General features: G+C 41.9%; 1 protein-coding gene across 1 annotated transcript; it reads left to right on the top strand.

Annotated features, from left to right (window-relative positions):
* The first annotated feature begins 1954 nt into the window (after positions 1-1954).
* On the top strand, positions 1955-12552 carry LOC307240961 (uncharacterized protein). The gene is made up of 5 exons (XM_080014889.1): positions 1955-2446; positions 3625-4112; positions 4621-4678; positions 10354-11206; positions 11361-12552. Coding segments are annotated over exons 1-5 (1734 nt in total). The 5' UTR covers positions 1955-2113; the 3' UTR covers positions 11363-12552.
* Positions 12553-19818: the final 7266 nt, after the last annotated feature.

Below are 19818 nucleotides of genomic sequence, written 5' to 3'. Positions count from 1 at the left end.
CCATCTGAATGCTTTGTTATAATAATAATAATAATAATAATAATAATAATAGAGCTTTTCCCCCACTTAGGGTGCTCTGAGATCTGAACATGTTTAGCCATGTGTGCTGCAATTTCCTCGTCCATTTGGAGCCGTTCCTTCCTTTCACGAAGCCGTTCCGCCTCTTCATCCAGTTCATGTTTGTCCTTTAATAATTGTTGTCTTATCTTTAACGCTGCCAAGTCAGCATCAGCTCGAAGACGTGCATAAGAAAGACTTGAAGCAGCAGACTTTCTTCCTGTTGCAGAGATTTGTGATCTGGATACTCCGCTTCCCACATTGACACACTGTCGCTTAGGTTAACATCACATTGCAAGTCATCTGTCATGATTATGGATACAGCTTGCATTAGTATTTGAGGATCATCAGCTATTGGAAGAGGAGACATCTGTTTGTTCATTCCAAAAGGATCAGATTGAACACGACTGTCATGGTGGAGCAGTTCCTCTGGTTCACTCAACGACTGTTCAGCATCCCCCTTAAATGTGTTGCTGCATTCCACAATACCGGAAAACCATTTATTTTGTTTACTCTCTTCATCCTCTGGGTGTGAAGAAAGGTAAGCCAGCCTGTCTTCTATGGCTTGGCTTTGACTGTTTCTACCAAAGCTGTGATAATTGACAGCCGACGCCTTCTTCAGTCATTTCCCTCCGATGATTGATTTGTTGAATCCTCATCCATTTGATCCTTGGTCCCATGCGCCATCCGATGATGTTTCTTTTAATGCTTGTTTATTTGTTGACAACAATTTAGCGACTACTGGAAACACAGTGAAAAGTTACAGAGAGACTGCGGTAGGGCCTTGTTTGCTGATTGTCTGACACGCTACCAAATAAGAGATTTGAAAAGATCAAAATATACGTTTTTGTTACTTTTAATAATTAAAAATCAATTCATACTAAATTATATACATATTACGTTATATTAAATCAATTTAGTATAGCGTGCGGAAAATATACTCAAATAATCATAGACAAAAACAGCCGTCATCAAAAAAAATACGTTGACCCACTCCACCCTCCCTTTCCACCCCTGTCATGCAGGTGAACAGGTGAGAAATATTAACTAATGTCCCCGCCCACATCCATGTGACCTGAATACATTAATCACCCTGATTGTGCTATAAAGAACAGGCAACCAAAATAGCCAAAAATATAAAAATCACAACATTTTCCATTTACAATTCAATATATTTAAAATATATACAATACATATATATATATATATATATACACTGTACATACATACAGTATATCTTCATTCATCAAATGCATCCACATGATCATCCTAGGACAAAAAAATAAAAAAGTATAGAAAAATAACAAACCATAAATAAATTCTTATTATGATTATTAATAATCAATAATACCATACCTCATAATCTTAATAAAAAAACATGTCTAACCCCCCCCCCCCCATGTGAGGTAGTCCGGTCATGTAAATTCAAAACTATTAATACCATTTACTTGTAATTCTTTTGCCTTTTTAATACAAAAGAAAATATAAATGATTCAATTAAATTGAACAAAAATGCGATATTGAATTTAATAATCATCTCCTTCCTTTTTGGGAATGATATACAATTTAAAGGATATATAAACACATTATATATCCGCCTCGGAGGTAGGGAGGAAAGTATTCACAGTACAACTGAGGAAAATGTGGAAAAATAACAGAGACCATAGATACATTCTTATCATGATCATTAATCACCTCATAAAGTCGTACTAAAAAATGCGTCCAACCCCACCCCGCCCCTATTTAGGCAGTCCAAACCGGGCCACCGAAAGGTCCACGCCCTCCCTCCCTCCCTCCCTCCCCGCAGCCGCCCCCTTCCACTCAAAGCCTCCACCCGCCCGGGAGGAACTAGGCTGCCGCCCATCGGCTTACTTTGACCCGGTGGTGGCGTGCGGACTGCTACACTTCCCGCTGCGCCGCGTCAATTAACCGACGGGGACGCCGACTCACACCAATCAAATCCTTCCGCACGTGGCGGAGCTCCCTTTTCGAACCGGCGCCCTTTCCCGGGGAAGCGCGCCTCTCCGCCGCCGGAACACCGTGTCCTTTGCGGAAGATGACAGCCAAGCACCGCAGAGGGAAGAGCAACCCCAAGCACGAGGATAACTTTTTCAAACATGACTCCCAGGAGCCGGAGGTCCGCGCCGCCGGAGGAGGTGGAGGCGGCGGAGGCGGCGGCGGCGGAGGCGGAGGAGGCGGAGGAGGGGGCCATTATTACACTGTGTTGTTAGCGGTGTTGCTCGCGGTGGTGGTCGGAGGTGTTTCCGCGGCGTGGCTGTGCTTCCAGCAGCAGCAAACCGTGTCCTCCTTGTCGGACAGCGTGGTGGCCATGCAGCTGAAAGTAGTGAGACTACAGGCCTCGCAGGAGGAGAGCAGGCTCTCAAATAAGGTACCAAAATTGCCTACTTAATCTCATGTAAATGCAAAACTATTAATGCCATTAACTGATTTTTCAACTTTGTTGTTTTTTTTTTAATATGGTAAATGAGATATATATATATATATATATATATATATATATATATATATATATATATATATGGTCCTTCGTTTTTGGAATAATATACAACTTAGAGAAAACAAGTATCCCGATTTTAAACGTGCATATATCTGTCAGAAGTCGGAAGGAAAGTTTAGATCTCCGGGACTCAAATGTCAAAATGCCTGGAGCGTCATTTGAGTGTGTGCGACTGGTTCTATTTCCACAGTGACAAGGTGAGAGAGAGAGAGAGAGACACACACACACACACACACACACACACACAGCTGTTGGCGTTTGTTATGAGGCTTATTCTGGGCCGTAACTTGCAGGCACAGTTCACTGCCACTTTCCCAGTGACTCCAGGGGTGTTGGCCTCTGCCTACTTACATAGACAAGCAGACTCAAACGTTGTGTGTTCCATTTCAGAATTCAACCCCGGCCCCGCTTACTGGCGGATTAAATCATATACCGCGTACTAGAAGTGTGCCAAGGTTAAATTTAGCCTGCCATTTTGATATGGCAGTTGAGAGGTTGCTCCAAGCGCAGGGTTTCGATTTGGAGCGATCATGTCGACAAGTGTGTGACTGATTCGGGCCGCACAAAGCTGTGGAGCAGAGATGTTTATCGTGCAAGATGAACCTCTTTTGGGGGCTAAGCCGTCCCTCTCACTGATGTAAATGGTCACTGTTAACGTGAAGTGTGCCTACAGTACATTGAATGATACAATGAATGGATGAAAATATATTTAATTCATGAAATGCAGACTGCAGGATGTTGCCCCATTTCTTATGTATGAGATGATCACTGTCCCCTGCCAGCTCCCGTGCCTCCATGACCCCCTTTTGAGACCTGATTCTGGCTGGTTGGTTCTCTGGTTTAATTGTTGAGGAAGGTTGGCGATTCCCAATTTTGTAGCCAGTAAAACTATGCCCCCTTTTTTTTTTTTTTTTTTTTTTTTTTTTGCGCTCATGGAAGTACAGTTTTCTTGGAGTTCACTTTGAATAAACAGAGCCAAACAGGGAAAATTCACCTTAAATCTACAGAGGATGCCGCTATCCCTAACACAGGACGTTGTTTCATTGCAGGAGCACATTACAGACGGACTGGAGAGTCGTTTGAATGCCCTGGAAAGGTCTCATGCGTTGTCCCAGAAGCAGGTGGGCCTCGCCATAGCCACGTTGGAGCAGCTTAAGACGTCGGACCTTCCCACCCAGGTTCTGTCCATCCACACGGAGATGAAAGCCCGACTGGGGGAGATACAGCAAGCCACCGTGTCCACGGAGCAGCTGGTCCAGCTGAGAGCCATGCTGAAGGAAAAGAGTGACGAGTTTGAGGGCGTCAGGCTGCAGGTGGAGCGACTTGCCGCACTCGGTTCTCAGCTCTCCGAAAAGATGGAGACCTTAACAGCGAGCCTCGGTGAGACGGAAAGCAAGATGGAAGGAAGAGCTGGACTGGTGGTCACACTGGGCGCTGCCCTGGATGAACAAGTGTCTGAGGTGCAGCTACTGAAGGAACAGCTTGTGGTTTACAAGAGTCGGCTGGAAGCCACTGCACTGGAGATCGCTGCTGTCAGGTACATCTAATTTAGAGGGGGGAGAAGCAGTAGCTTTGCGTGCTGTGGGGGTGGAAATAAATAAATAAATATCTTGCCTCCTCTGACCCATATCATTATGTTGACATTGCCAAAGCCCCTGTGTCTGCAAATGGCCGTGTGCACTCATCTGTATTTCTGTCTTACTGAAGTCTACTGTCACTGGCTCCCATATTCATTGTGTAAGTTTCCCTGATCTGTAAAAACATTTCTGTAGACACGGATGAATTGCTTGCTCTACAATTGTCTTTTATAAGAGTCATGAAAGGGGGGGGTTCACAGGCTATTTGCGTGGCCAAATTAAAGAAATCAGAGTTTTAAAATCAACAAGATGAGTTAGGCAATTGTCGACTATTGTGCAGTCTGGTCGCCCCATTGTTAACGACAAGTATGGTATACCACTGTATTTTTTAGAAACAAGTGAGTATTGACATATGAATTATAATTAAATGGGTTTATTATATTCATTATCTGTCTGTTTGTCTTTCAGAGAGCTGCTTGTGTCTGAGAGTGTCCAGCAGGCCAGCGTGGCACAACAGCCCAGCATGGTATGTTAGTACTAGCCTGCTACTAGTAGTAGCTGTAGTAGTGTGCAGGATCAGAGCACATTAGCCCCCAGTCTGCACTCAGGGCTCAGCTGGAGAACCTATGTCTCCAGGGGAACCCCCCCCCCCCCCCCCATGGAGCAAATTACATAGTATCCAGGGTCATGAATCTAAGAACACTGTTTGGTTATACAGACGTGGACAAATTTATTGGTACCTTAACAGCTCATTGAAAAAATGCCTCATTCCTCCTGAAAAGTGATGAAATTCAAAGCAATTTTCTCATGTATACCTGCATGCCTTTGGTATGTCATAGAGTAAAGCAAAGAAACTGTGAAAAGAGAGAAATTGTTGCTGAAGAGATCAATTATATTCTAAAATGGGCTGGACAAATTTGTTGGTACCCTTAACCTAATATTTTGTTGCACAACCTTTGGAGGCAATACATTTCTGTAGCTCTCAATGAGACTTCTGCAGCTGTCTCAGATTAAAAGGGTGCCTTCTCAAGACTTCATGTTTCAGCTCTTTCCGTAGACGTTCGATAGGATTCAGATCAGGGCTCATAGGCCACTTCAGAATAGTCCAATGTTTTGTTCTTATCCATTCTTGTGTGCTTTTACCTGTGTTTTGGGTCATTATCCTGTTGGAGGACCCATGACCTGAGACAGAGCTTTCTGACACTGGGCAGTACGTTTCACTTCGCCTTGATAGTCTTCGGATTTCATTGTGCCCTGCACAGATTCAAGGCACCCAGTGCCAGATGCAGCAAAGCAGCCCCAAAACATAAGAGCCTCCTCCATAGTTCACAGTAGGTATGGTGTTCTTTTCCTTGAAAGCTTAATTTTTTCGTCTGTGAACATAGAGCTGATATGACTTGCTAAACAGCTCCAGTTTTGACTCATCTGTCCAAAGGACATTCTCCCAGAAGCATTGTGGCTTGTCAATATGCATCTTAGCAAATTCCAGTTTCTTTTGTATGTCTTTCTTTAAAAATAGGAGTCCTTTTTCCATGGAGCCCACTGTCACTCAAAAAGCGGATGGTTCGATCAGACACTGATGGACCTTGGAGTTCAGCTTGTACCTCTTTGGAAGTTGTCCTTGGCTCTTTTTCTACCATTCGCACTATCCTTCTGTTCAATCTGGGGTCGATTTTCCTCTTGTGGAAACCTCCCTGGACGTCCAGGGAGGTTGGCTACAGTCCCGTGGACCTTAAACTTCTTAATATTTGCAACTGTAGTCACAGCAACATCAAGCTGCTTGGAGATGGTCTTATAGCCTTTACCTTGAACATGCTTATCTATAATTTTCTTTCTGATCTCCTCGGACAACCCTCTCCTTTGCTTTCTCTGGTCCATGTTCGGTCTGGTGCACACGATAATACCAAACAGCAAAGTGACTACTTGTCTCAATCATTAGGCTGAATGACTGGTTATAAGATTGAAGACATGTGATACCACTTAAAGAAAAGTTAGTTTGAAATATCACTAAAATGCAATTATTTGTAATCTTCTTTCAGGGGTACCAACAAATCTGTCCACGTCTGTAGTTCAATGATCTTCTTCCAAGAATTTTCAAAGGTAGATCTGACACCATGTTTTACACACGTCTGTCCCTTAAATAAAATTGCCAGCAGCTCTCCTTATGTCTGCAAAGTCCAGAAGAGCACACATTGTCCCCTTCCTATTTTTGTTCTACTGTGTCCACTGGGAACTTTAATGAGATTTTCATCTCATTAACCGCAAAAAGGCTAATTACCTGGCCTGGAGTCTTGGATGATTTCATAGATTCCAGTCTTTTTCTTGTAATAACCAGTTATGTTGCAATGTAAATCCCTCTTACTATATATCAGATGTTTTTGTTGTTATTAGCCCGCAGGACTGGATCCACTATATATTTATTTATTTATTTATTTATTTATTAATTAGTACGGGACATGTCAAACACCTCATGGTTGAAGTTTCATCCAAATCAAGCCACATACGGAGCAGAAAGTATTGGAAAAACGGACGAAGTTTGACCCCAAGTATTCAGCTGGTCCTGCTTGACTGACATGCCACTATTCGTAAACAGAATGAATGAGATGAGACTTGCAGTAAGATGCTTTATGACGTCATTGTACTACATACTATAAATGTGTTGGTTCTGATTCACAATGTCCATTCAGACCCTGCATAGTGTCTGGGGTAGAGTAGTGTCACTCTGTAGTAGTTAGAGATTACAAACTATGTGTTTATGTGCATATTTATGTATCTTCTTACCTTGTAGAGGTCTGTGGGTCTGTCTATTCATATTTTATCTCCATAGTCCCCATTACTTCGCCAGATTATTGAAAAATACAGAAAAAAGTTGTCCACTAAAACTCATGACCACTTGGAGTCCACTTTTAATGTGCAAGTAAGTAATCCGTTCTAGATTCAGTGAGCAGTCGAAAAGATGCCATGCAATGGTAATTACTTACAGAAACACCTCAACTTTATTCGTGTTTCATGGAAACTAAACTTATTGAAAATGTAATTCATGAAAAAGTGACCACTAAAATTACGTAAGTTTGACTACTATTGTAAAATCTCCATTAATACGTCCTAATTGACCCAACGTTACCTGTCACTGAGACTGCACAAAAGGTAAATTCAAGAGATTTGTCATACATAATGGCAAGGTTTGGTTTAAAGTCCAAAATAAACAGTTGTTTTCAAGAAACTTCATGTATAAACAATTTCCTACATCTGAACTTAACACTGTCTGCCTTTTCATTTAAGTTTGCTAAGTGTTGTGAAGTTCTTCCATTATAATTCTAATGCCTTATGTTAAAGTTCCATAAATGTCTGCATTAGCCATAGAAAAGTAATCTAATCAACTTAATTTTCCAATTGTAGATTAACAGAAAAAATTCCATGAAGTACTAATTAAAACTGACCTTTATTTTTTATGTTAATAACATATTTATTTAAAGTAATTACAAAGTTATTTTTCCAGATGACAAAAAATAGCCGAAAGTTGGACATTGGCGTATTTGAGAATACATAAGTGGTGTAAGAATATAGAATTTAACAATGAATGGAATAATCCTCTTTTCAAAATTGAAGAACCAAAAAACAATTTTGATAGAGCATTGATAATATTGAAAATTCAGATTTAAGTTCAGAAGAAAAATATTAATGAAACATTCACTGATAATCAACATGGTGTGTTTATGGACACATGTTTCCAGCCAGTTGATATTGTACAGGAAGTATTAGAGCAGCACTTGGATGACATGTTGTCTGTAGCACCGGCAGAAGGGAACAACCCTGCACCATTATTGGCAGATCAAACGACTGAAGCAAAATGTTTCCCAGTTCTTTTCCCAAACCGGAAGGTTTCATACGTGTTGTCGTTCAAGTTTTTGATTCACACCGCTCTACATTTGAATCAAGAAACATTGATACAACTTTCCATACCCGCTGAAAATTTAATATTACCGTTACGTTGAGAACAGTCACTTTGTGACATGAACCAACGCCATAAATCCATGGTTCGTCTGAGTGGTCCTTAAAAATCAAAATTGTAACTCGTGCTACATTGCACAGACTCCAGAGAACTGCAACACCTATCTAACACAACTAAACTCTGCCCCATGTATTGCTCCCTGCAACTATATTTTTTTATTATTATTTATTAAGGAGGTGGAGTCTCATTCTTTTCTGAACAGCGGAATCTGATGTGTAAAAATTGGCTTCACTGACAGCTTAAGATATTGAAAGGACCAATCTGTAATTTTATTGTGCAAATTGTCCATGAAACACTATAGGATCAGCAGAGGTTTGCAGATGTTGATGTCAGTCCAGGGTCTATAGGAGGAAATACTCCTCACCCCATGAGCAATGGTGGAACATTTTAGATTTCAAAAGTGGAGTGAGCTTCGGACTGTTTATTTAAAAAATAATAATAAATAAATAAATAAGACGTAGAGGTCTGACTTAATGATATTGAGTATAAGGCAAAGGTTCGGGCACCTTGGGCCAAAACGGAACTGACCCCTAAACTGTATGTCAAACATGACGCCCTCAATACAGCTTTCAAATGTTTCCTGTTGTCAACAAAGTCTTATTGGGATTTTTTCACTTCACTGCGGAACACTTTTAGTTTGGAATATTAAGCCTCCTTGCATGAATGGTATGTTTGAGCGTTTCAATACTATTTCAGTCCGAGGACTGATATGGCCATTCCAAACCCTTTGCCTGTATTTTCTGGAGGAACTGATTTAATTTTGAGGTTTGCTTTAGGTCATTGTCTTAGTGGACTTTGAGTCGACTCAACCTCTCCTACTAGCTTCTTTTGATATTTGATGGAATGCATTCTTCCGTCCACCCATACAATATTTCCTGTGTCCCCCAGCTTCCACACAACCCCAAAGCATAATGGGTCCACCCCTTTGCTTAACATTTGGCACAGTGTTCCTCTCTACAATGCTTCACCATTTTTATTCCAGACATTTTATTGCCAAAAAGTAAAATTTTCGGTTTAATCAGTCAAAAGCACATTGTTCCAAAAGATCCTTAGGCTTCTCAAGGTTCTCTTCTGCGCGCTTCAAACACTTTGTTGCGGATGCCTCCCAGCAACTCTGCCATGGTTGTCTTTGTTGGCTGAAGTGTGTTGTGTTAGTCTTATGATATCTAACTATATCAACTAGACCTGTCTGTGTGGCACCATGAAGTAATAGTTCCTATTAGGGCAGAGCTCCAGACTGTGACCACTTAGTCGCATTTTACGACCATTTGGAGACGGTGCTAAATATCTGGGGCGGTTTACCTTTCTTTAATTTAATGAGCATAAAGCTGTACCTGCACCTGCTCAGCTAGTGTGTTTAAACAAAAAGCAATAATAGAGCACACGGACAAGGTTAATTCACTTGCATGCACAAAAAGGATGTATGTGGACATTTTTATAAATTTCTGCTTAAGCCTTTTACAATTTGAATAGCATTCAAGTAGTTGTGTGTGTGAGCTGAGGCTTTCGTCATGGTTAACGACAGTAATGCACTGACCACATACCTTGTGTTTACATTTAATTTATTTGGTATATGTTTAAAAAACATTCTTTAATTTAGTTTATTTTCTGTTAAAGCACTACTTCACTTTGACTTTTTTCTTTACAATAAAACAGCACATTGTTATATCTGTAAATTGTCTATTACCAAAGCATTTATCAGTAATACAGATAAGATGGAAAAAAATATGAGTATTGCAAGTCTATTTCAGTGGTGCTCCTAAATATTGCGCTGGTGCTCCAATTTTCAGCAGGGAGCACCAGTGCTACTAGTAGAAAGTCAGTCTGGAGCCCTGTATTAGGGGTGTCACAATTCTCCAAATATTCGATTGAAACTTTTTTTCCAGCACTGATGGCTATGCCATTGTTAGACAGTCTTGATTTGTAAAGAAACTTCTTTCTCAAGTAACTTTTATTTGAATATTATAAATTTATGGACCATTTTCCATTAAAGAGATGCAAGTCCTGGCTTGTTAGTTGACGACTGCCCTCCGGAAGCGTTGCCAAGATGGTGCCAACTTCTCTTAAATAGACTTTGACTGCAGCACCATATAATGTTCAGCCGTTTGACACTTAAAATACTCCCTGTCCACTTTGAGGATTCTAATTTTATGTCAAAGGTTTATTTTTAATTTTAATTTTTTTCCCAGTCAGTGGGTGAATCTCAACCTTCTGCTCAGGAAGAGGAAGAAGCGGCACAAGATAACGAAGAACCTGCAGCACAAGACGAGGTAGCGTCACCTACTGAGCAGCAGGTCCCTGCAGCTGACGATGAGGAAGCTCCCGCGGCCCAGGAAGAGGAAGCTCCCGCGGCCCAGGAAGAGGAAGCTCCCGCGGCCCAGGAAGAGGAAGCTCCCGCGGCCCAGGAAGAGGAAGCTCCCGCGGCCCAGGAAGAGGTAGCTCCAGTGATTGAGGCAGGGGTTTCTGTAGCCGCAGAAGAGGAAGCTCCTGCAGCCGCAGAAGAGGAAGCTCCTGCAGCCGCAGAAGAGGAAGCTCCTGCAGCCGCAGAAGAGGAAGCTCCTGCAGCCGCAGAAGAGGAAGCTCCTGCAGCCGCAGAAGAGGAAGCTCCTGCAGCCGCAGAAGAGGAAGCTCCTGCAGCCGCAGAAGAGGAAGCTCCAGTTATCAAGGCAGGTGTTGCTGCAGCTGTGGAGGAGGGGCTTTCTGCTGCAGAGGATGTGGAAGAGAGCACAGAGGGAGAGAAGGACATGGATGCAGGTCCCGTGGAACAGGAGGAGACAGAGGCAGGGGGAGATGATGATGATGATGATGTGAAGAAGAACCTATCTGCCTCACTGCAGAAAGAGCCTGTGGAAGAGGTACAGACAGAAGAAGTAGAAGAGGAGGGAGACGAGGTAACTGAAGTAGAGCAGGAAGGAGAAGAGGAAGACCCTGACAAGGACCAGGAACCACAAGAAGTGGTGTCCAAGAGGGAGGAAGACGCTGAGGAACAGATTGTCAAGGATGAGGAACCGCTGGAGGATGACACCCAACCCAAGGAAGAATGTGAGTCGCACTGAGAAGATAAATTGTTGTTCTCTTTGTCAATTGATGGGTTTATTATTTTTCCTGGATTATTTAACATTTCAATAGGCGTACAAATATACTCAATCCTAATACATTGGGTTTTGGTTTTTTTTTTTTTTTGTATTTTTTGCAGAGTTGTGCATTTGGGTGATGAAGGGACGGCCTTCGACTACTGTTCAACTCACAAAGGAGAATGGACCATGTAAAACATGACACAGAGGAAGGAATTATCCACTAGATCGCAGATGTTGTCTGTGTAGTGTGTTCTGCATACGCCGTTGAGTTGGAGCACTGCTCTGAAGGCCATGTTGGATCTTCATGTACCTCAGAAGTGCTCAAGTTAGGCAATATAATATTTGATTCAGGTTTTGTCTGCCAATACCAACCTCAAAGCCTTAATCTATTTTAAGAAATATACTTGTCTGTCTACAGTGTTTCCTCCACTATTTTTAATGAGCCTCACTATGTGTACTGTACTTGAAGCATTATGTACAAAGTCACATACTTTGCTTATGTAAAAAAAAAAAAAAAATTTTCAATCAATGTAATCACTTATTTTGGCCCCTCGGACTACTGTTTTTTTCATATGAGATTTACACTTGACGTTTATTTGACATCTGCTCAGGGTTGTGGGAGGATTGGGGACTTGACCTCTTTACTGTCAGACCTGGTGAATAGAATCCCCCAAATTCAGAAATGCCAGACTTCTGCCAGGGCATCATAATGCCTCACAGACGCTGCCTTGCCTTTCACCACATCATATATGTGACACAAGTTTAAATGACCGATTTGCGATTTGAATCGGCTCCAAATTTGACTGATTGTTTTGTAGTTTGAAGCAATACACTATGTACGATGTGACTGGCAGGAAACCCAAGATTTTCGTCGTTACCTGAAATGTAATGTTTTTATGACTGGGTGGGGGGGGTTGTGCTACTTGTTTACACTGGCAAAAACAGACACATGATACATCAGTAAAAGAAGGGGGTGATGTGATCAACTAAAAGTTTCAAATATGGAAAAACGTATAGGTACTTAAGGGTCTTTTTTTTTGTTTTACTTTTTTGTATTGAATTGTCATGATTGTGATTTAATACTTCATGTGATAGTAGGTTTAATTAATGTAGAATGGCTCCTTGTATTGTTTGCACTTCTTTTGTTTAACAAGTAATTCCAGCCAGACAAAATTTATTCTGCAGTATTCTAGATCGTCGGACCCTTGAGGTCAGCTCAACTTATTTCTTTTTTTAAACATTTAAAAGCATCTTTTTTTTTTTTTTTTTGCCTTTTTCTTTCAAATAAACCCAAATTATTTTTTTTTTCTACACTGAATTGTTTGTTTTTTTTATGAATTATAAAATGTATTGTGGTCCTATTGGAAATGAATTGCTATAATACCATGACACCCACGTTGGATAACTAAACATACATTGTATGAGTCTACGGCCTGTTTGAAATACGTTTTATAAATATACTCTTTGCATGGAATTCAGACAAAAGCCGTAACGCTGATCTGAAGCCCCGTGCAGTGGAATAATTGGACTTCATTTAAGGTGTAGGTGTAAAGCCAGGTTTCGTGTGCAGCCTTTTGGAAGCATAATGGACGCCATTCAAGAAAGTGCAGACTTGTTTACACCAACAACTAACACTGCGGCTCTTTATGCTGTTATGCCTTGAGAAAAAGAGCTTTTACCTTTTATTTCGGCCTTCATGTATTTAGTTTAAAAATGGCAAAAGTCTATACGTTTCTCAAGATAAGGCTTGGGTTCACTCCACGTTCATCTGTCCAATGTTATTAGAAGAGGAAGTAAGGACAGAATGTGAAATATTTTCTTCAGTATACTGTAGGTCAATATTATGCACTTCTGCTGAATTCTTTGACATGGGATTTTGAATTTATAAGGTATATTTTCTTAACCCATGTAAATGTACTTAATGTGTCTCAGACATATGAGCATATTGCCAGTGAGGGAGGGGTAGCGGTCTCAATCTATTAGACAATCTCTGCTAAAGAGCCAAAAATTTGCGAAACAAATGTGATGTTTCATAACACTGTAGCAGCCTCTTCATACAATGTTTCCTTGGCTTTTATTTTTCCTACAATGTGTTTTAGGCTTTTGGTTGACAACAGCAAACAGCAGATTGAAATTAACAAAGAATAAATGTATTTTCAGAACACAAAATTATATCACTTGTCAATTTTTGACAAATCATACACTTGTCCCATGAGCTACTAGAGTAAATACGGTGATGTGTCCAGCCACTGCAAAGTGCATCCATTCAGAATTGCTTGCATCAGACTTGGTTTGTCGGAGGTCCCGTCTGGACGGACTCGGCTGTGCATCGATAGAAACCATCGCTCCCACCCTCTCTTTCCCCCCTTCGCTTCCTCTGCTCATTCTGGCAAAGTCATCTTCGCCAGCCTTTCCCATTCCATTCTGCTCCTCAGTCTCTGACCTTCCAAAGGGACCTTGCAGATGTACTTTCCCAGGTAAGGTACAGAGCCTGAGCCCTGTCTTCCTGTGGCTGTACTGTAAATCTGTGTCTTCATCTTTAATTTCACTTAAATGTACAGGATTCTTAGCTGTATGTGAACCGAACTCTGGATTTTGGGCTAAAAGAATGATTGCTTGGAATTTTGTTAATATTAATATTTCCTCTGGTGTATGAAGGTGTTTTTGGTATAAATTTCCACCAGCGAGAGGCTGCGGTGCAGCACTTCGCCGCCATGGATCAAATCTAGATTGCAGGGCTCTGATTTACATTTTGGCGAGGTCTACATTTCATACTTTTTCCTTTATCAATTACGCTATTGATCTTGAGATAAGGCGGCGCGGTTTTGTGAAAAACAAATCTCTTTTCTAAAAGGCAGCGCTGAGTTCTGTTCATCTGTCAGGATGCAGGGAGACTCCATAGGGGAAGGATCGATACTCTGTAAAAGCACAGCAGAGGAGTGTGTGTGAGGGCGAGGGCGGCTCTGTATAAAACATGACCCTCCTCCAAGATGCTTAGTCAGCACTGTGTCTGCAGAGCCTCTAAGTCACTTCTAACGGACTGGCTTCTGTCCAAGTGCTTGAATTTTTTATCGATCACATGATGCCCAGACCTAAAAGCAAGTTCCTGCCCGCTGCCCCTTTTTACTATTTACCATATGCCAACTGATCAAATCTAGCATTTATCTAGGATATCATTTCACTTTCATTTGAATGACCAGAACACTGAAGCGTATTAAGAATCAAAGCACTACACTGCGAATGTGACACCTTGGATGGACAGAAAGTCATACTGTTAAATTGCAATAAGCTCTCTAGGTTGAGCTCCAATCTCAAAATGTCCAAGCTCTTCTTGAGACATTTTGAGATGAGAGATTTATGATGCTGATTTAAAAAAACGGTATTAAATGATATTGGACAGTAAATGATATGGAATTTGTATTATGTTACTGAAAAGGCAATAATGACTATGGTGTGGAGTTTTAGAGCTCATCAGTTAATAAGGCATTGTTTTTTCTGGCAGCATTTCTCTCCACGAGGCTCTTAATAAAACACTTCTTAACCCTCTGTACACGGACTATAACCTGTGCTCGCTACCCCAGGCCCTACCTCACGCCGGTCAGAGATGAGGAGGCGGAGTCCCAGAGGAAAGCCAGATCTCGCCAGGCCAGACAAACCCGCAGGTCAACACAGGTCAGCAACATAAGGGGTTTAAACCGTCTTTTATGGTTTTATTGGTTTCCATTCTTCCGCTATTTGAGCCGAAGTGTGTGTGTGTGTGTGTGTGTGTGTGTGTTTCCGTTTCCCCGGCAGGGTGTGACTCTCACAGAGCTGAAAGAGGCTCAAAGCACCTACAGCTTCTCTGCTCAGGACACGCAGGAGGAGGGTGAAGGAAGGCGAGCCGACGGCTCCGGCGTTTGGAGAAGCTCAACCGAGCACAGATCGGTCAACATCGGCCGGGAAAGTCCAGCGCGGAGCCGAACGGACGAGGTCGCCGCATTAGAGTCACTCAGATTGTCCTGAAATCATTTTGAACGGTGACTTTGTTGTTATGTGTAAATATGTGATATTTTTACATTCACAGCAGGGTAATATCGAACCCAGACTGGAAGTCCATGCTGAATCTCCCACGGACATCCGTTCATATTCCTCCGTGAGCGGATTATGGGGCCTACCTCGCACAGACATTTCCACCGACAACTGCTGCAACGGTAAGAAAACAAATCGATAGAAACACAGAGGAGCAACGGCTCCAGCAGAAAGATAAAATACCCTGAACAGTTCGAACTACTCCCTTTGTGCAGTGGTCGAGGGATGGTGGAGAGATGAAAATCAGAATCCTGTCGAAGATGCCGCCCAGATCTCCTTTGCCCCAAAACCACAGCAGGGTCTGCGTTGCTACGACCTGGAAGGTTTAGATGAGGCAAATGCAAAGGTGCGTAGGAATTATCTCCATGCAGAAATCCAATTTACATCAGCACAAAACACCATAGAAAAGTTAATCAATACTGTACAACCAATGGCCGATGAAAACTAAATGCAGCCTGTAATTTACCGTCGATGCCACTAGATGGCGCTATAATATTATGCAACTTTAGCAGGGAGGAGACCTTGAACCGCAGCAGTTTCTGTGCACTTGTACTGTGATGATCTTGACGCAAGCCAGTTAGAAAAAACATATTTCTTACAATAGTGAAAATCCCTGTATTAGCCATGTTAAAAATAGATAGAAAGGGTAAAAATGTTTGTGTATATATAGTACAAATGTATGACCATATGTATATGTATGTGACAAATAACCTCTTGAACTTGAACTTGAAATGTACAAAATACACATTGTACAAGTACAAGTACACATTGTATATAAACACACATATATATATATATATATATATATATATATATATATATATAGATATATAGATATATATAGATATATCCCATCCCGCCTATCCCATATACACAACTCTATTCCCTTCTATTTTGTACCCCCACTTTGTATTATCTTTTTGAGTCTTATTTTAATTTATTTTATTTTATTTTATTTAATATTATTCTATTCACTAACTGCATTACGTTTTAGGAATCAGGTAGTTTCAGTTAGTTAGCTATGTAGGAATTAAGTTACCTATTATGTTCGGTTTAGTGACTATTGTGCATAATCTCCAGGTGCGTTGCAAAGACATTTCACTGCATATATGTATGACAGTATGTATATGTATGTGACAAATAAACCTCTTGAATCTTGAATATATACATTGAATCTTGAATATATATATATATATATATATATATATATATATATATATATATATACCGATCAGCCACAACATTAAAACCACCACTAATAACCACTAATATTGTGTAGCTCCCCCTTGCGAAGCCAAAACAGCTCTGACCCGTGGAGGTCTGCACTCCACAAGACCTCTGAAGGTGTCCTGTGGTACATGGCACCAAGACGTTAGCAGCAGATCCTTTAAGTCCTGGAAGTTGACAGGTGGGGCCCCCATGGATCGGGCTTGTTGTTCCAGCACATCCCACTGATGCTCGATCGGATCAGACCCTAACCCTGACTATCCACATGATGTAGAAGAAAATGTGATTCATCAGACCAGGCCACCTTCTTCCATTGCTCCATGGTCCAGTTCTGATGCCCATCGTAGGGGCTTTGGGTGGTGGCCAGGGGTCAGCATGGGCACTCTGACTGGTCTACGGCTACGCAGCCACATACGCAGAAAGCTGTGATGCACTGTGTGTTCTGACACCTTTCTATCATAGCAGCATTAACTTTTTCAGCAGTTTGTGCCCCAGTAGCTCGGACCAGAGGGCAAGACTTCGCTACCCGCACTCATCAATGAGCCCATGGGAGCCATGACCCTGTCGCCGGTTCACGGGTTGTCCTTCCTTGGATCGCTTTTGGTAGGTACTAACCACTGCATACCGGGAACACTCCACAAGACCTGCCGTTTCGGAGATGCTCTGACCCAGTCATCCCAATCACAATTTGGTCCCTGTCAAAGTCTCTCAGATCCTTACGCTTGCCCATTTTTCCTGCTTCCAACACATCAACTACAAGAACTGACTGTTCCCTTGCTGCCTAATATATCCCACCCCTTGACAGCTGCCATTGGAACAAAATGAGCAATGTTATTCACTTCACCTGTCAGTGGTTTTAATGTTGTGGCTGATCGGTGTGTGTGTGTGTGTGTGTGTGTGTGTGTGTGTGTGTCTGTGTGTGTGTGTGTATATATATATATATATATATATATATATATATATATATATATATATATATATATATATATATATATATATACATATATATATAATTTATATAATTTATATTAATGTATTTATTTTTTATTATTTGATATATATTATTAAATAGAAATAGCAAGCAGCAACTCTTAATAACATCTTTCTTGGAAGTCATAACACGTTCACACACAGGAAACCTCCGCCGGCCAAAAGCCTTAATTGTCAGCGTGTGCCTCAAAATGATGCAACGCTGAGAAACCCGACACAAATCACTGAATCATTAATCCGTCTGATTTCCAGGCGTGTCGTCGGACAGCCTTTTGAACTAGAGTAGCTTCTAATGCTATCCGATTCAGGGGGATTCGAGGAGGACCAAACGCTCCCTCCCTCCCCCTCCTGTCTTCTGGTGTCTCCACATCACATGGCTGCGTCTCAACATTCCATACCATATTGGGCAAAACTCAGAGGCACTCTCTTGTGCTATTAGCCCTGGATTCAGAGGGAGCGTGGATCTGCCTCCATCTTTTCCACCCGACTCCCCAGCCACAGTCCGAGTTACACCTGCGCTTTGGAGCCGCCCTGACCCGGTTCCGCTCCTCGTCTCGAAATCTAGAAAGGGCACGAAGGTAGCCGAGCTAAAAAGGCTCGGTCCAACCCGCAAAGACGCCACCGGGTCACCGCCCAGTGCGGTGAGTCTACTCCTCCCGCGAAACAAATTTAGTATCTAATTGAGGAGATCACTCCAGATGGGCCTATGAGGACGTTGCACGAAGCAGGAACGCCGGGTTTTCCCGGACGGCCGGCGTCCGCCAGGGGTTCAGCTGTCACCGGGGCAGAATTTGAAACGTGGCCGTGCCAGTAACACGAGAGTCTCCCCGAGTCACCGGGGGCCTAAATCCGTTCCACGATAAGCTTTTTCAGAGAGGAGGAGACGCCGACACCTGTCAGGGAAACGCCTCCGCTCCAAAAAAGGAGGATTTCGACTCCTTCCTCTGGATCCCCGTGATGGAGCTCTGCGAGCGTCGCCTCTCACGCCCGCCCCAAAAGCTCCAGAAAGAAAGCTTTCTGGAGCTTTTGGAGCGGGCGTGAGAGACGACGCTCGCAATAAGGCTAAGGCCAGTAAGACTCGGGAATGTTTTTCCACATGGAAAGTGAAGAAAGGAGCGAACTGGCTTCTCAGTTAATGGCTGGGGAGAAATCTTGGGGGGGGGGGGGGGACCTGAAGCTGAAATGCATACTGGTCTCTGAAGGCCCCGGCTCTGAACGGTGCCACAAATCCACTTCACTTCCTGAGGGATCGTCATGGAGTTCAGCGGCTCTCCGAGCGTGAATATCCGACCACGACAGTCGCAGCGCTGGATTTCTGATTTTTGTTGTTGCTGTTTTTGCTTTTTCATACTTAACACCTAATTAATCCCCGGTGGGGGAAATTCAAGAATGTCTTTTGGAATATCACGGATGTAATAAAACAAAATACGGCAGGAAGAAAACCCTCCCCACATATAGTTCATGGCATTGACGTTGAAGGTTTGGTGTGCATATTATATTGGAAATAGGTTGGTTACAAGGTTAGGGACTTAAGATCTGAAAAAAGTACACCTCTAATATGGCTCTTTAGTTTGTTATTTATTGAATACTTCTGAAAATAGGTGTATGCTAGAGGTTTTACTTTCTACAGGCCATCTACAGTATTTATTCTAAATTATTTTGAAGAAATTAAACATGAATAAATAATCAAAAAATAAATTATATATATTAGTACACTATACTATACCACCATCTTTAGTGAGCAGGGTCAGCAGAATATTTATTCTATGAAAATCTTTTAATTAAATTTAAAAAATTTTTTATTATAATATAATAAATTAATTCTGCTGACCCTGCTCACTAAAGAGGCAACCAGCGGACGGCACCTCCATCGTACCTAAGCCTGCCTGAATTGATCTATTCTTCTTTTTCTTTTTCTTTCCATCCTTGCTCTCTGGCAACCTGGCTATCTCTCCCGCTTCCTCTCAGCAGAGGATAAGGGATTTTGTAAACCGCCACCATATTGCAAGCCTCACTATAAAAAGCAAGCGGCAGCACGCACGTCAGACCGCGGAGGAAGACGGTCGATGGAGATGAAAACTTTCGAGGGAAATTAAAAAATAAATAAATTAATAAATAAAAGCAGCTGGATAAAGAACCAGACTAGATTGTGAGAGGTCACTGGCCGAGTCCTTCCCGGCGACACATTATCAGGATAAGATAAGAAAACACTTTCACATTGTGCAGGAAAACAACCACGGTTCTAACCGCAGAAACATGATTTATGCAGACTTGGTTCAGCAAATCCCTGAA

This window comes from Zeus faber, assembly GCF_960531495.2.
Source record: "Zeus faber genome assembly, chromosome: 15".
NCBI lineage: Eukaryota > Metazoa > Chordata > Actinopteri > Zeiformes > Zeidae > Zeus > Zeus faber.
Note: the sequence above shows the minus strand (reverse complement) of the source record. Positions and strands in the feature narration are given on the sequence as shown.

Coding starts and splice junctions, on each gene's coding strand:
- LOC307240961 (XM_080014889.1), top strand. CDS start 2,114: ATGACAGCCAAGCACCGCAGAGGGAAGAGCAACCCCAAGCACGAGGAT. Junction 2,447..3,624: donor AGAGCAGGCTCTCAAATAAG/GTACCAAAATTG, acceptor GTTTCATTGCAG/GAGCACATTACAGACGGACT. Junction 4,679..10,353: donor TGGCACAACAGCCCAGCATG/GTATGTTAGTAC, acceptor TTTTTTTCCCAG/TCAGTGGGTGAATCTCAACC.